We start from the raw sequence: 18,034 nt of genomic DNA, 5'->3' as shown, positions 1-18,034 counted from the left end.
TTTTTCCAAGCGTGGTGGATTGAAGGTAGATACAAAATTCTTTGATTCCCCTTCTGTAAAGAGGTGAGGTCTATGTCCCATCCTCTTGAGGATCTGGATGGGTTCTAGAACTGCTTTGACCAACAGAATATGGCAGAAGGGTTGTGGTGCACGTTTTCAGGGCCAGGCCTCAAGAGACAGAAAATGTTTACTTGTCTCTGGGAATACTTGCTTATGGGAGCTTCAGTCACAATGTAACAAGTCTGACTACCATGCTGGAGAGACCATGTGGAGAGGGTCCTAGTGTAAATGGGAAGGAAGGATCCACCCGAGTCTAGTGTTTTATCTGTCCCCGCCAAGGTGCCATGCTTCTCAGGTGGCTCAGCAGTAAAGAATCCACTGGCTAATGCAGGACACGCTAGAGAAGTGACCTTGATCTCTGGGTTGGGAAGATCCCCTGGAGGAGGAAATGGCAACCCACAGTATTCTCATCTGGAAAATTCCATGGACAGAGGAGCCTGGCAGGTTACCATCCATGGGGTCACAAAGAGTTGGACAAACATTAGTCTACTCTGCTTTTCACAAAGTCCATGGGTCCGCAGGAAGAAAACAATACTTTTTGTGAGAATAAACTCTGTTTTCTACCTATCCAACCTGCAGAGTCCTTCAAATGTTCCTGTCCAAAAGGCTTTCTTAAAGTTGCTTATCTCCACAGCCAAAATTTCCTGTTGACATATTCAATATATGTATTGTCACAGTGTGAGATGATTTAGAGGCCTTTGTTCTACATCCAAAGTCTCAACTGACTTTCACTGCGGTAATGATTTGGGGAAAGAAAGTAGCATTTTTGAGAGTTGTATTTCAAACACAATGCTGGATGGTTTCTGAAACAGAATTATCTCATTTAATCCCCACAATTTAGAGGGATAAACGGGAGGTCAGAGAGAGGTGACTGGCCCAAGGTGGCATCCTTAGAGGGCTCAAGGGAAGGGTTCAGCCCTGGGTCTGGCCCATTCTTTCTCCAAGCACCATCCTGTATGCTCTATAACCAGAGAGACTCGAGATGGACTGGAGGGGGCTATCTTACAGCAACAAAGCTAATTAAGGCCAGACAACACAACTTTGTGGTTACAGAAGTTGGGATTATCTTAAAAGAAGAATACTGAAGGAACCAATAAAAATAAATAAATAAATCCGAAGTCTCAACTTTGACTTACAGGTGAAGTTGGAATTGTAGCAATGTATGAACTAGAGATAGGCAGATATAGGAGCTGGGGTTTTTACTACCCTGCTTGCTTTTTCAGAACTGGACCCTGGTTCTGGCTGGCTGGAGGCCCCGCTCTGCCCTCAGAAAGATGACTTCTCCCCAACCAAGTCCCCCTGGATCCATTAAAGGCATTTCTAATCTTTTAGGTATTCCAGAGACCCTTGATCACAAGGAGGTAATCTGTATGCACAATAAAACCACTGAAATGCAACTACGGATTAGTCTAAAATAAGTGTTCCAAATAGGATCTAATTATATATGCATAATTAAGCTATTTTATAGAAAATTATGATACCAATTCAGGTATACATTTATGGTACATTATTGCTATCTCTTTAGACTTCCTACAAAATTCATTAGAAAATGAATTACACCTGGATACTGAGAAATTTTAACTCACTACAGTCCTGACTGCCTCCTCTCTACACAGATCCTTGAAAAAACTTTACAGGCAGACAACCTGAAGAGGGAACACAGATTTCTAAGGACAGCTTGGCTAAGATGTGAGAAGATCTTGACCTTACAACGAGCCATCTTGGAAATTTCTAAGTTTTTGCACAGGGACTCTCAAATTCTACCAAAAATCTGTCCTGCTTCTCCAGAAGATCATCAAAACCCCTGCTTCAGGCTAGTTGGAAAGCTGAGACAGGGCCTGGTTCATGTTGTACATGAACAATGTACAATGACAAACGAGGCAGTAAGCTGGGCTCGGGTGGGTTTTGTGGTATAATTTCATCTCATAAAGACTCTCCTTAATAAATATCAACTTTGATCCCAAATTTCAACCAATGAAGCTTTATTTCTTTAGTATAAGTTTTTGCAATTATCTATCTTTATAGCCCACCTTCCCCCTATTCCTTCCTATTTTGTTCTTTGTGTTCTTGTTAGAACATTTGGCAGATTCAGGGACGCTGTGAACACCTTTGGGAAGGCATTAGGGAGGACATTTCACACCTCATCTTTGGTTCCTAGATTTCTGGATTTTAGAGATGAATAAGATAAAAGCATATACATCTATATATTTAAGGTTGCCAACCTCTTAATTTGCCAAGAAAAGACATGGAAAAAAATAACAAAAACTAACCATGTACCATTTTGCAATTCATAAAAGACAGAACATTTAAAAACCAAAAATATAGGAAATCTATAATCTCTGAATAAAAAATAGTCCTTTCAATTGAGCAAATACAGCTTCATGAAAAATACACTATATTCTTAGCTTCTACACTTTGCATCAGACTAAGGAATGCAGAATCAACTGGTCCTGGATTACATCCCAGTGTGTGGGCTTTGGAGATGGCTCAACTATCTTAGTGTACACCACTATATATGAAGATTTCTATGAAAAAATCCTTTCAGAACTATGGTGTCAAACACAGATACACATGTGTTAAGTGCCATGAACAGTTTGACTTCTCCTGAGGATTGGTATATTTTTTCTACAGGGAAAATGCAAATTATATAACTGATCAGGTTTCCCTTTTGTTTTGGCTGCTGCTGCTGCTGTTAAGTCACTTCAGTCGTGTCCGACTCTGTGCGACCCCATAAACGGCAGCCCACCAGGCTCCCCCGTCCCTGGGATTCTCCAGGCAAGAACACTGAAGTGGGTTGCCATTTCCTTCTCGAATGCATGACAGTGAAAGGGAAGTCGTTCAGTCATGTCCGACTCCTAGTGACCCCATGGACTTCAGCCCACCAGGCTCCTCCGTCTGTGGGACTTTCCAGGCAAGAGTATTGGAGTGGGATGCCATTGCCTTTGTTTTGGCTACTTGGTCACAAGTGCAGCTCCCCTTTAGAAACTGAGTGGGATTCTATGACCTATACATCTGAATTCTAATTAATCTCCCTACATGGCCTTCACCTTCTATTCTCATTTATATTTTCCCAGATGATGGTTTATTTTACTTGTAATTTTTCTCTTTAATTGTAATCTTTTTTAAAAGCGGCCTCAAATGTTTCGTGGAGGGGTATTCTTTCTGCCCCCTTCTGATGCCTATGTCAGAACCTTTGTCTATCTCCTTTACACTTTAATAAAACTTTATTACACCAAAAAAAAAAAAAAAATGTTTCGTGGAATGGGTGATGGAAATCACTTCAGGATTTAACAATTGTTCCCATACTGTATAATCTTGCATACCTTCCAGTCATTGGTGTCCCATTTCCTCTGCCTGGACTGTTGTTAGTTCCTTGTCTTTTTCACCTGATATTTAACTATATATCCCTGAACACTGAGCTCAAATGTTGTCCCTTCTATGAAACTTCCCTGATCACCACTACCCACCTAACACCTCCTCCATTCCACCCTGGATGAAACAAAACTTTTCCATATGTATCTACTATGACACTTGCTTCATTGTAGTGCAGTGATACAGACTTTGCTGCCTCTGCCACTGGATTCTGAGCTCAAAGGCAATGACTGAAGAATTGATGCTTTTGAACTGTGGTGTTGGAGAAGATTCTTGAGAGTCCCTTGGACTGCAAGGAGATCCAACCAGTCCATCCTAAAGGAAATCAGTCCTGAATATTCATTGGAAGGACTGATGCTGAAGCTGAAACTCCGATACTTTGGCCACCTGATACAAAGAACTGACTCATTTGAAAAGACCCTGATGCTGGGAAAGATTGAAGGCAGGAAGAGAAGGGGATGACAGAGAATGAGGTGGTTGGATGGTATCACTGACTCAATGGACATGAGTTTGAGTAAACTCTGGGAGTTGGTGATGGACAAAGAGGCCTGGCGTGCTGCAGTTCATGGGGTCACAAAGAGTTGGACACGACTGAGCGACTGAACTGAACTGAACTGAACTGAGGGCTTCTCACATACAGCAGGCCTCAATAAATATTTCTTGTATAAATGAATACATAAACCATCACACTTTACTGGATTCTTCATAATAGTTTCCTTGGGAAATCTTGAGAGTGCCATCACTTGGTAGGATTCAAGCTTGTTTCTGAGAGACATTGGTTCTATTTGGTACATTGGTTTATATATCGTTGGCTCTTGGTGAAGTGTCCACCATGATGATGAATAGTGCTCTCCTTTCTCGGAATCTCAACCTTATCTGCCACTGAAGGCACATTCTAATTTGTGGAAAATATTAAAATAATAGAAACCCAAGTCCGGGCCTCCTTGAGGAGCTTGGAGCACAGTGATCTATCATGTGTCACACATCTTCATTCTTTCTTTCTGTTCTCATCAGAGTTTGCCTGCTATGTCCAGTGAGAACCTCTTTCTTACAATGACAGTTTTCATAGATGGGCTGGGTCTTGCTCTGGGAATAAGGTCCATAGTCCACATTTTCCAACATCTCTCATTATGGAGGAGGCATAGTCAATACAGTGGAGACACCATAATGAGGGACACTTCTTCTTTGGGACTTCACAGGCTCCATTTGGTTGCTAAGGATATTTTAATTTAGGCGAAAATAAAGGAAGCAACACACAGTATTCAGCGAGTACCCTTTAAATGGTCCATTCTTGGATTCATCCGGGATGACAGGCAGAACAATGTTCCTTAAGGAGGCAGCTCGACTCTTTTTGGTGCCTCCCTTCATGTGAAAACTAACATTAATCTTATTTGACCAGCTTGGAAAAGCAAATGCTCTTGCAGGAAAGATAGGCACTGGCCAGAGGGGACCTTCTAATCTGGCATCATTGTGGATTAATTTTATCGAACAGCAGTTGTCCAAAAAAACACCATGTTAGATGAAAGGGAGCTCCACACCAAACCCCAGAGATGGCCTGTCTCTGTTCCCCATCCAATGAATGTAATAAGCTAGACATTGCCCTGATGACAGATATGTGTCCAAGAGACTCAGCATCCATGACAATGTGGATTTGGACTCTCTGGGGGACGTCAAGAAAGCTTATGTATCATTTGTTTTTCATCATTGACAAAGCCTTTTCTATTGTCAGAGATAGGCCAGATGAGACAGTTCTGTATGGCTCATTTGCTGCCTTTTCCATTGTAAGGAATTTGGGGCAGTAGGAAGACGAGTAGGGGGATGTTTTATCCCATTCAGTTAAAATATGATATAAAACTATGGCAGCCCCCCTATTTCCCAGACTCTAGCAAGAAGATGGGTAGGCAGCATTGGAGTGTAGTGCCCACTTTCTACTTCTCTGGACACCCCTACCAGATGTATAGGGAGCAGTCATCACCACTGTCAGACACATACTGTTCTCTTTACCTGTCACTGTCCAGTGCTTCTCCAGGGACAAATGTGCCCCTGCATTCATTATACTTCGTTGTTGTTAAGAACAAAAATAAGTCATAATTCAACTTTTTTGTGTGAGTCATCTATCAGATGTGAACTTGAAATAATAAATAATCATAGCTGACTTCATTGAGGAATTACTGTGAGTCAGGCATCATTCTAAGACTTTACATTACATGTATTAACTCAGTAATCCTCATGACAATGCCGAGTCATAGATGCTATTATTATTCTGTTTGACAAATGGAGAAACTGACTCAGAGAGAGGTTAGGTAAATTGTCGAAGGTTACACAGTTACTTAATGGCAGAGCAGGGATTTATCTGAACCTAGGCAGTCTATATCCAGGGCCCACATTCTAATCTCAATGATTAAACCACTTTCCTAGAATAATACAGAAAGGAGAAAAAAATCACTTTACATACAATTGAAGTGATTTTACACATAGTTTCACAAAGTATGTCTCAGTTTAGCACTATTGCCCCATATACATTTAAGAGAGGGGCACTGCTGCTGCTGCTGCTGCTGCTGCTAAGTCACTTCAGTCGTGTCCGACTCTGTGCAACCCCATAGACGGCAGCCCACCAGGCTCCCCGGTCCCTGGGATTCTCCAGGCAAGAACACTGGAGTGGGTTGCCATTTCCTTCTCCAATGCATGAAAGTGAAAAGTGAAAGTGAAGTCGCTCAGTCGTTTCCAACTCTTAGCGACCCCATGGACTGCAGCCTACCAGGCTCCTCCATCCATGGGATTTTCCAGGCAAGAGTACTGGAGTGGGGTGCCATTGCCTTCTCCAAAAATAATACAGAAAGGAGAAAAAAATCACTTCAAATATAATTGAAGTGATTTTACACATAGCTTTACCAAGTGTATCTCAGTTTAGCACTATTGCCGCATATACATTTAAGAGAGGGGCACTGCTGAACTAAATATCAGTATTTCTAAGACAGTTTTCCAAAACTTTCCTTGGAGCATAGTGAAATGATCATTGAATCACAAGGTTAAAGGGGACCCTAAGAGGCCATTTCTTCATAGTCCTTAAGAAAACAAGAGGAGGGCAAAGGAGCTTGAAGTAGAAATTAAAATCACTCTTGAGGTTACAAATGTCTAGTTGGGGTGGATGTGAGGAACACTCAGTAGAGCCAACATTGGCTCCCTAGCAGCCAAGTACTTTTCAATGTAAGTGGCAGCTTAGTAGCCATTTGAAGGAAGTATATTAGTATTTCCTTTATCTTAAATAACATGTAAAATGACTAATAGCAATAATAATGACACTAGTTAAACCTTACCAAGCATTGCGCTAAGTATATTATTTAGCCTTCACAGCAATCCTATGAGGTACATACTATAACCATCTCCATTTTACAGATGAGAAATAGGTCAAATACTTTGCTCAAGGTCATGTAGCTAGAAAGTGGCAAAGCCAGGATTTAACACAAGCTGTTGGTCCTTGCAACCTGTGTTATTAAATACTAAGAAGGTACTGTTTCTGCAGAAATAGCCATCTGAGCTACTGTTAGGAAAACAATCCCAATTTTCTAGGCTTAACATTGACCCAAGCACAAGCATTGGGCCTGTAACAATGGTTTGGACGACCTTTTTACTCTCAAAGCTAGGCCTTTTTTGTTGTTCCACATTGTAGATGGCTGGCTAAGCACTGAAGATTACTTTGTGAGCACAGATTTATGTTTAGATGTGGTAATTTACAAATAATCTGATATAAGCTAATGTTTAGATACCTTGATATCAGAGCAGATCTGGCCTCAAGATATTTTTGAAGATATATACCCATACATCTCAGACTTCCATGAACTGGTAATATTTAAGCCAAATCAGATAATCTAGTTGCTCTAGACTATGAGATTGTGATTCAGGACCACTGTATATAAAGCTATAATACATGAAATTTTAGTTTAAATTCTATTATAATGAAATAAGAAAGAAAAACGAAACAAAAAACCCACTACTCCTTTAGGAAATGTTTATGAGAAGTATATTAATTTTGATTTTTAAATGGCCAACATTTTGGAGCACTTAGTGTGTGTCAGGCATTGTCGAAGTATGATTTAATTCTCACAACAACCCTATGTGCATCATTCTAGATTTGTTTCTCAACTTTAATGAGCTTATGAATCATGTGGGGATCAATGGAAAATTCAGGTTTGATTCAGTAGGTTTAGGCTGTGGCCTAAGATTCTGAAATTCTTAACAGCTTCCAGGTTATGTGGACCACACTTTGAGTAGCAAGTAGTGTAGATTGGCCTTAAGTGAATTTGGAAGATTAATGTTTAGGATGTTTTAAAAGTAGTCCAGGATTCGTGATATGGTGATTCTCTAATGTCTTCACAAACCCATTTTAAAAATCAAATTTATATTTCATATATCATTTATAATCATTCAAGAATTTACATTTGCATATTTGCCTACTTGCTAACATTTCTTTGTGACCCTCCAAATCAATACTCGCAGTACTTTCATGGTCATTTAAGGTCATACGCAGAGGCAATACAAGATTTGAGTTGCCCAAGGCACATTAACAAACCCATTTTAATAGTTAATTGCTCTGACATTCCAGGAAGTTTTTTGTGTCTAAACGAAACCCTTCAGATGATATGGCATTTTTATTCTGATTTTTATCTTTAGTGGAGATGGAGTTAGTACACAGTGCTCATTCTCTTACAGGTTACTTTGTTTTAAATATTCGAACAGTTATTCAATGTTAACAATAGTCTTCGGGTTATTTCTCAGCATCTCCTGTCTTTTCCTTTAGGAACCTAAGATTGTGGGGATGTCTAAGTTCTCATTCTAGCTCCACGTTTATTTGTTTCACTTAAGAAATGTACAAAATTAGACAAACTATAATTCCTTGCTGAATTCTCTTGTACTTTTATTTCAATGAACTACTTAAATGTTCAGTGACCATATCCTGCATCTGATATAGCCCTAGCTTGACCATAGTGCAATAGGGAGTATACTAGTAACTACAGGCCACCCTGTAATTCATGAGCTATCAAGCTCATATTACAAAAATGCACACTCTAGGCAGAATCTAGTAAATGTCAACTTCAAAATAAGTTGTGTCATACTGTTATATTTATGTTCACATGGTCAATAAAAAGAAACACTTGTGAGGTGATTAAAAATAGCATACCAGGTAAAATTGGTTGTCCAGCAATTCCCAGTGGTGCCATTCCAAGATTATTCATTGCTGTGGCCCATGCAGTTGGATCAGACATAGGTAGAGTCATTGCAGTTGAATCCACATTCAGAGTTCTACTATTATCAGCTAGAAAGAAATGACAAGCAAAATAATTTGTTGTTTTTAGGTTTCAGTATCTGGTTCACTTATCATTGTGAATCTGGCAAACTCTTTACAGAAATGGACTGATGGACAAGTGCTGGATACAGCCTTAATTTCAGCTCTTTACAAGGGTTAAAACAATACAGCTTGAACTGGCAGAAGTCATAGAATTTGAACACACAATTTATCAGACAGCATTTTAGTGTTTCTTTCTCTCTCTCTCTCTCTCCCTTTACTCTCCCCCTCCTTCCTTCCCTCACTCCTTCCTACCTGTTTTAAAGTAAAAGAAAACTTTTTTTTTTTTTTTTACAGCAGTGTTAGGTTCACAGTGAAAGTGAGGGAAAAGTACAGAGATTACACATATACCTCCACCCCCACACATGCACTGCCTCTCCCATTCTCAATATCCCTCACGAGAGTGGTTCATTTGTTACAACTGGTGAATGTATATTGATGCATCATAATCACTCAACAGCCATAGTTTACATTAGGCTTCAGTTTGGTGTTTTACATTCTACAGGTTTTGAAAAATTTATAACATATAGCCATATCACACAGGGTAATTTCACTGCCCTAAAATTCCTTTGTGCTCTGCTATTCATCCTTGTCCCCTCCCCCAATCCCAGCAATCACTGATATTTTACCATCTCAACAGTTTTGCTTTTTCTAGAATGTCATATACTTGGAATCATACAGTATGTAGCCTTTTCAAATTGGCTTTTTTCACTTAGTCTTATGTATTTAAGTTTACTCCAAGTCTTTTCATGGCTCCATAGCTCATTTACCTTTAGTGCTGAATAATATTTCATTGTCTGGATATACCAGCGTTTATCTTTTTACCTACTGAAGGACATTGTGGTTACTTCAAAGTTTTGGCAATTATGAATAAAACGGCTATAAATATTTGTGTACACATTTTGTGTGAACATAAGTTTTCAACTCCTTTGGGTAAACACCAAAGGAATGCAATCACTGGACCCTATGGTAAGAACATATGTGGTTTTATAAGAAGTCGTCAGTGCACGTGTACCCCAGTGTTCATCACAGCACTGTTTACAATAGCTAGGACATGGAAGCAACCTAGATGTCCACTGGCAGATGAATGGATAAGAAACTTGTGGTACATATACACAATGGAATATTACTCAGCTATTAAAAAGAACACGTTTAAGTCAGTTCTAATGAGGTGGATGAAACTGGAGCCTAATATACAGAATGAAGTAAGTCAGAAAGAAAAACACCAATACCGTATATTAATGCATATATATGGAATTTAGAAAGATGGTAACGACAACCTTATACGTGAGACAGCAAAAGAGACACAGATATAAAGAACAGACTTTTGGACTCTGTGGGAGAAGGCAAAGGTGGGATTATCTGAGAGAATAGCATTGAAACATGTATATTACCATATGTGAAAGAGATGACCAGTCCAAGTTCAATGCATGAAACAGGGCACTCAAAGCCGGTGCACTGGGACAACCCAGAGGGATGGGATGGGGAGGGAGGTGGGAGGGGGGTTTGGGATGGGGGGACACATATACACCTGTGGCTGATTCATGTCAATATATGGCAAAACCCACCAAAATATTGTAATTACCTTCCAATTAAAATTAATTAATTTTTAAAAAACGAAGTCATCAATGCTTCTTCCAAAGTACTTGTACCATTTTGCATCCCCACCTCCAGTAAATGAAAGTTCCTATTGATCCACATCATCATCAGTATTCAGTGTTATCAGTATTCTGGATTTTGGCCATTCTAATAGGTTTGTAGTGGTATTTTGTTGTTGTTTTAATTTGCGTTGCCCTGATGACGTATGATAGAAAGCAGTTTTTCAATATCCTTATTTACCATCCATACATTTATTTTCTTTGATGAGGAGGGGGTGGAGCTTCCCTTGTAGCTCAGTTGGTAAAGAATCTGCCTGCAGTGCAGGTGACCTGGGTTCAATCCCTGGGTTGGGAAGATCCCCTGGAGAAGGAAATGGCAACCCATTCCAGTATCCTTGCCTGGAAAATCTCATGGACAGAGGAGCCTGGTGGGCTGCAGTCCATGGGGTCGCAAAGAGTCGGGCACGACTGAGCGACTAACACACTTACTATATGAGTCACTGGTCTATTTTTCAATCAGGTTGTTTGTTTTACTATTGTTGAATTTTAAGAGTTCCTTGTATATTTTAGACAATAGTCAGGTATGTATTTTGTAAATACTTTCTTCAAGTCTATGGCTTGTTTTCTCAATCTCTTGACATTGTCTTTCACAAAGTTTTTAATTTTAATGAAGTTTAGGTGACCAAAAATTTCTTTCATGGATCATAATTTTGGTGTTATAGTTAAACAGTTATACCCATATCCAAGGTGTCATCTAGGTTTTCTCTTATGTTGTCTTCTAGGAGTTTTATAGTTTTGCCTGTTACATTTTGGTCTATGATCCATTTTGAGTTAGTTTTGTGATGGGTATAAACTTTGTATGTAGATTCATTTTTTTGCATGTGGATGTCCAGTTGTTTCAGCACATTTGTTAAAGAGACTACCTTTGCTCCATTCATCAAAGATCTGTTGATTCTATTCATGTGGGTCTATTTCTGGGCTCTCTATTCTGTTTCATTGATCTATTTGTCTATTCTTTCACCAATGCCACACTGTCTTGATTACTGTAGCTTTATAGTAAGTCTTAAAGTTGTGTAGCATCAGTTTTCCAACTTTGTTCTTCTTCTTCAATACTGTGTTGGCTATTCTGATCAAGTCTTTTACCTCTCCATAAACTTTAGAATAATTTTTTTTTCATATCCACAAAATAACTTGCTTGGGTTTTGATTGAAATTGCATTGAATCAAGTTGGGAAAAACCGATATCTTGACAGTATTGAGTCTTCCTATCTATGTCGTGCTGGAGAAGATTCTTGAGAGCCCCTTGGACTGCAAGGAAATCAAACCAGTCAATTTTAAAGGAATTCAACCCTGAATATTCATTGGAATGACTGATGCACCAATACTTTGGCCACCTGATGCACAGAGCCAACTCACTGGAAAAGACCTTGATGCTGGGAAAGATAGAAGGTGAGAGGAGAAGGGGATGACAGAGGATGTGATGGTTGGATGGCATCACCAACTCGATGCACATGAGTTTGAGCAAGCTCTGGGAGTTGGTGATGGATAGGGAAGCCTGGTGTGCTGCAGTCCATGGGGTCACAAAGAGTCAGACATGACTGACTGAACTGAACTGAACAAGACACTTAGTATCATTTTAAATAATATTATACTATACTAATTATTACTATTATCATTATTAAGGGAAGATATGAGAGAGGATTGCACTGCTTATATTAATATTAGAATTCTGCATGTCTTCTTCCAGCATGGAATGAATGGTCTATAGGGAAAGATACTGGATAGCTTCTTTCCCTCTAAAGCTTCAGAGCATTGCTTTCCATTATTTTAATGAACTCAAATAGCAGACACACTCACATTCAAAGGTTAGTACTTAGTGACTGAACAACAACAAAATCCATGAACACGAAATATCTATTTCTTCTTTGATTTTTGAACCAGCATTTTTTAGTTTTCTGAGTTTTTCTTTTCAAGTGTACACAGCACAGGAGCTTGGAATAATTAAGACATTTCCCATTCTTCTCATAGTCTAGCTGCAAATGATTACTTCATCAGCATCCATTCGAACTACTCATGCTTGCAAACCAAGAAAAACCACCCAAGGGCTTCTATAGTACCATGGAAAAGAAAAAATACATTCCTAACGGAATTTCACATCTTTGAGGCAGTACTATTGAGTTGGACACACCATTAACAAACATAAACTTAGCCAATTGAGTATTTCAGGTGTTAGGATAGCAGAGAACAAGTAGATAGGACACAGTCCCTGCCCTTAAAGGTTATACAATCTAATTGAAGAGACTGATGATGATGGTGTTGATTACTACTATTATCACTATTATTACTATTATCACCACCCCTATCCATTACTGGACTTCCCTGGTGGCTCAGACGGTAAAGCATCTGTCTACAATGTGGGAGACCTGGGTTCGAGCCCTGAGTTGGGAAGATCCCCTGGAGAAGGAAATGGCAATCCATTCCAGTACTATTGCCTGGAAAATCCCATGGACAGAGGAGCCTGGTAGGGTACAGTCTATGGGGTCGCAAATAGTCGGACACGACTGAGCGACTTCACTTCACTACACTTTATCCATTACTGCCACCATCAAACACTTGCCATATGTTAGGTAAAACTCTTGGCATGCAGTGTTTTCATTTAACTTTCAAAACAACCCGATGAGATAAGGGCTCTTTATAACCCCATTTAATAGATGAGAGGCTTTGAAGACTTACATATGTAGTTCAAGGTCACACAGGATGTATACTTTTAGGCACCATGCTTTGGTATCTCCAAGTAAACAATTAGGAAACAGTGAAAGACTCAAATGGTATAGACTAGGAATGTTATTGAAGTTTAAGGAACGCTTTTAGGAGAAGACAGGATTTGAAACAATGGGCAAGATTTCTATAAAATATGTCTTGAGTTATGGGTAGTTATTAAATAGGTAAAGAAGAGGGGGTAAGACATTCCAGAGCAGGGACGAGAAGTAAGCAGAGATGTTGAAGTGGATGATACATGCATATGCATGTATACATTGCACAGTTGGGAGAGATATAGTTGTAAGTCACCTGAGCACAAAACGTCTTTTATTTTGGTGAATTTCCCTCTGACTACTGATATGCATTAAAAAAGAAACCTTTCCATTGCTTTCCTCCTACCTCCCAGTATGCACTCCTGCCAATTACACCCCAGAAGGCAACTCTTTCCTAATAGTAGCTTGCTAACATTCGTCCATCACATCCTTCCAACCTGGCAATATGAGGGATGAACCATGACTGGGTTATTTACACAAGTGCTATTTTGGACAATGATTGGTCATTAGAAGTAAATGCATGTGGTCAAAAACATAATTTCTGAAATGCTAGTTTTTATTATTCTTCTAGACAGACTGCCTTTGCTTCCCCTCCATAAACCACTCCCTGCCCCCAAGAGTGATTGATGGCCCTAAGCATTTGTTACTGCAGTCAGAAGTTAAATTTCAGAACTGGTGGTTTCTCCATCTGTAGGAGCTCTAGTCCTCAACCCCAGTTTTCAGTGTTCACCTTGAAGGCATACAAGGCTGGAAATAGCCTCCTTGTAAATAAGATCAAGAAAACATGGGCATCAAATATCCTTTGGGCCAAGAGTTTATATAATGATTATTAGGTTCATCTTGACTCCCAATTGCCAACTAGAGGGGCAAGTTTTTAGAGAATGTCATAGCTGGAAGGGACCTTTAGACATTACTGAGTCTACACTTTGATTTTCTCTGCTGGCTGCAGAACAACTTAGAGGAAACAGCTAGGTTTAAAAGGACTGAACCCTAATGTGAAAAATATTTTCTTGTGCAGCAGTTTGGGAAATGTGTAAGAGAATTAGGAATTATTCTCAATATAGAATTTTGAGATTAAAGAAGAAGAGTTTACAATGTACCTAGCCAAGCCCTGGACTAATTTGGTGGGGGTGGAGGGAGAATGAACTAAATTATCAGTTTTTTTTTAAAGGACAATACTATATCACTCTTTTCAAAATATATATTAATTCACAGTGCTTGTTAAAACATTAGCAAGTAGAGTTCCTGTTAGGCTTGTTTACAGTGAACAGATAAGGACGATGCATAATTAACAGCATTATTTTGCTACAGTGAGCTCAGTTCTTAAATCCTCAAGGAGTTCTGCTTTAAATGCCCGTCTCATCTCCCTCCCTTCCCCCAACACCCATCTCCACCTGTCAAATCCAACTCATTTCTCAAGGATCTTCTCAAATGCCTCCTGTCTGTGAAGCCACTTCACTAAAATTAATCACTTCTTCCTATATTTTCTCATAATATTTTATCTAGAATTTGATTTTCATATATTTGCTTATTCTCTCACTTCTCCCCAAACCAAACCAAGCTTTTATTGAGCCTTAGTATATGCCATGTTCTGTGCTAGTGACTAGGCATACAGAAATGAACAAGTCATTTATTATTCTGGAAGAACTCACCATACCATGAGAGGCATGACATATAAACAACCAAATACAAATCATTATAATCAGTGCTGTAACAAACTATGAGTAAAGTGCTATAGGAACAAAGATGGAGTAATGAAATCTGCTGGAATGGGTTTGGACATATGTGTTCGGGGTGGAGGAGAGCAGGACTAGTCAGGGAAGCCTTCACTGGCAAAGAATCATTTGAAAAGAGTCTTTAAAAGGGATAGGATTTTCTCCTAGGTGGTGAATGGAGGATTAGGCTTGAAGAGCATTCCAGGAAGCAAGAACAATGAACATTTACCTCTGCCTTGAATTACAGTTATTGGATATACATTTGTCTTCTGCTAGCCCGCATACTCCTTTAGGTCAAGGGCTGGGTTTGGGGCATCTTTGTTTTCCCATTTCTTATGTTAATATTTAGTATGGGGTAGGTATTCAAGAAATACTTGAACGAATGAATAAAGAAAATCCAACTTATATTGATTTGGGGCACAATAAGCAATCTATGCAATGACACTCATTTATTATTTGTATACCTTTCCAGAATGATAAATTGCCTTAAAATGGATGGCATAATTGCTAAACTGATTCTCTGTCCAGGACAACTGAATTTATATGTAGGAATTTACTTAAGAGTTATAACCAGGGATAGATACACCCAACTAATACACCCAGTTTGATCTTATTGGCTATAATCTTTTCCCCATATAGGCACAGCCATATATATAAGCTGGAGAAGGCAATGGCACCCCACTCCAGTACTCTTGCCTGGAAAATCCCATGGACAGAGGAGCCTGGTAGGCTGCAGTCCATGGGGTCGCTAGGAGTCAGACACGACTGAGCGACTTCACTGTCACTTTTCACTTTCATTCATTGGAGAAGGAAATGGCAACCCACTCCAGTGTTCTTGCCTGGAGAATCCCAGGGATGGGGGAGCCTGATGGGCTGCTGTCTATGGGGTCGCACAGAGTCGGACATGACTGAAGCGACTTAGCAACATATATATAAGCAAGATTGCAAGTTTCTACTTTCAAAGAGAAATCCAGATGATCATTTCTGGCAGCAATCTGGATTTAAGGTGTGCATTAACAAAACATGCTGTGCTAAACATCTGTTACGAATCATCACTTAATGGTTGAAAAGTTAAGTCTTGATTAACTTTTCAGACTACAAATGGACATCTAACAATTTTTTTAGGTGTTTTATAAAAGTAGTTCCATGTCACTAAAGGAAGATATTGTTCATTTTCCCATGAGTCCCACACTCATGGGCAGGAGGCAAATATATTCAGAAGGTTAAGTGCTAGTGGTTGTCAAATGGTCTTCAAAATGTCTCACCCAAGTCTGTAGATCATGTCCTGCTATGCTGGTTCTCTTGTTCTGCTTGTGTGGCAACTCCTCAGGACATCACAAGTTGTAGAGTGGCTATAAATAAGTGTGCCCTAGGTAAGCTGATTGAAGATTAGCACTTTGGAACAAGAGTTCATTAGCACCAAAAAAATTTAAAAGACTGGGAAGTGAACACCTATTCTAAGCTGGTATCACCACATAACTATCAAATCACTACTGCCATCTGTTTATTTTTGCATTGTTTGTGCTTCACTGATTAAGTACTCAAGTACTGTCAAAGTTATTTGATCTTGAAGACAATGCACACACACACACATTCTGTGATAACCTCATCCTTTAGTAGAGTTAATTATTTCCAATATTTCCTTTGAAACAAGTTCAGTATATTGTTGCCATTTTGCCAAATATATTTTATTAAGACATGAGCTCTTTTCTGATGATTTACTCTCCTACAATTTTCTGTCTTTTGTTCAGGTTTACATCCATTGTTTTTTATGCTTGCTATAATTTGATTACACGGAGAAGGCAATGACACCCCACTCCAGTACTCTTGCCTGGAAAACCCCATGGATGGAGAAGCCTGGTGGGCTGCAGTCCATGAGGTCGCTAAGAGTCGGACACGACTGAGCGACTTCACTTTCCCTTTTCACTTTCATGCATTGGAGAAGGAAATGGCAACCCACTCCAGTGTTCTTGCCTGGAGAATCCCAGGGACGGGGGAGCCTGGTGGGCTGCAGTCTATGGGGTCGCACAGAGTCGGACACGACTGAAGTGACTTAGCAGCAGCAGCAGCAGTACAAAGTTGAGGAAAGAACTTTGTCAACAAACATCTGTTGAAAGTCTCTCAAGAGTAGGAAATAATCTTGCCTAGGGATCAAGAGCACAGGTATGGGAGTCAGATGGGTCTGGACCAGTTAGCTCTGCTACTTAGTAACTGTAATGTGATCATTAATTCTCTTTTCTTTTCTTCTCTTTTTGCCAGCCTGCCTTCCAATCTTCCTTTCATATTTAGTGTATGTTCACTGAATATCTTCTATGTGTTGGCATTATTCTAGATATTGAGGATATTATGGTGAGCCAAGCAGGCCTCATCCTTGGTTTTATGAAGCTAACACTACAGTGAAGGAGGGGGATATAAAAATATGAATGAATATAAAATAATTACACATTATGATAAATGCTCTGAATAAAGAACTGCGTCTGATGAGAAAAATGTCAAGCGACAAAATTAGGAAAATGATAGTATCTACCTTAAAAGTGTATTGAAGATTAAATTAGATAATGTGGGTGAAGAAGTTAGCATGGCTTCTGGGTTATATTGAGCACTTGCTAACTGGTAATCATAACATGGTAATAAATAAGATGATGATGTAGAAGTAGTCCTAGCCTTCAAGGGTTCAAAGTCTACTGAGAGACAGCATATATATGAGTTATTGCACTACACTATACAGATAACAAAACTGAGGCGTGGAGAGTTTAGGTCATCAGCTCAATATCACACAGCTAATAAGTGGTAGAACAGGAATACAAGCCCAGACAGCTCTATTGCCAATGACCACAGTCTTATCCATCATACTAAACCCCCCCCAAAAGAGCCCCTTTATTGACTGTGTTCCCCTAGATCATTAAAAACATTACTATCACAGCTCTTACTACATTATATTTTCATCACCTTTTTCTGTGGTTGTCTCTCCTGCTAGGCTCTGGAATCCCTTATTCCTCCTTGTTATTCCTAATGCCTAGATACTGTATCTGACATAGAGAACATGCTCAGTAAACAATTTTAAACAAATTAATAAGGAAATCTATGAGTATATATAAGGGAGGCCTGCACAGACATTGTTCTTTCCAGAAGC

At 39.4% G+C, this 18,034-nt stretch overlaps 1 protein-coding gene across 19 annotated transcripts in view; it reads right to left on the bottom strand.

Moving 5' to 3' along the window:
- ENOX2 (ecto-NOX disulfide-thiol exchanger 2) overlaps positions 1 to 18,034 on the bottom strand; it is a 289,817-nt gene that overhangs the window by 77,495 nt on the left and 194,288 nt on the right. For all 19 annotated transcript variants that reach the window (XM_086389288.1, XM_086389286.1, XM_086389289.1 and 16 more), the window contains one exon: positions 8,612 to 8,746. In XM_086389288.1, the coding sequence (XP_086245414.1) occupies positions 8,612 to 8,708 (97 nt within the window). In that variant the 5' untranslated portion in view covers positions 8,709 to 8,746. The remainder of the gene's footprint in view (positions 1 to 8,611; positions 8,747 to 18,034) is intronic.

The sequence above is a fragment of the Bos grunniens genome, chromosome X, assembly GCF_055505025.1.
Source record: "Bos grunniens cultivar Pamir isolate PY7600 chromosome X, Bosgru_T2T1.0, whole genome shotgun sequence".
Lineage (NCBI taxonomy): Eukaryota > Metazoa > Chordata > Mammalia > Artiodactyla > Bovidae > Bos > Bos grunniens.
Note: the sequence above shows the minus strand (reverse complement) of the source record. Positions and strands in the feature narration are given on the sequence as shown.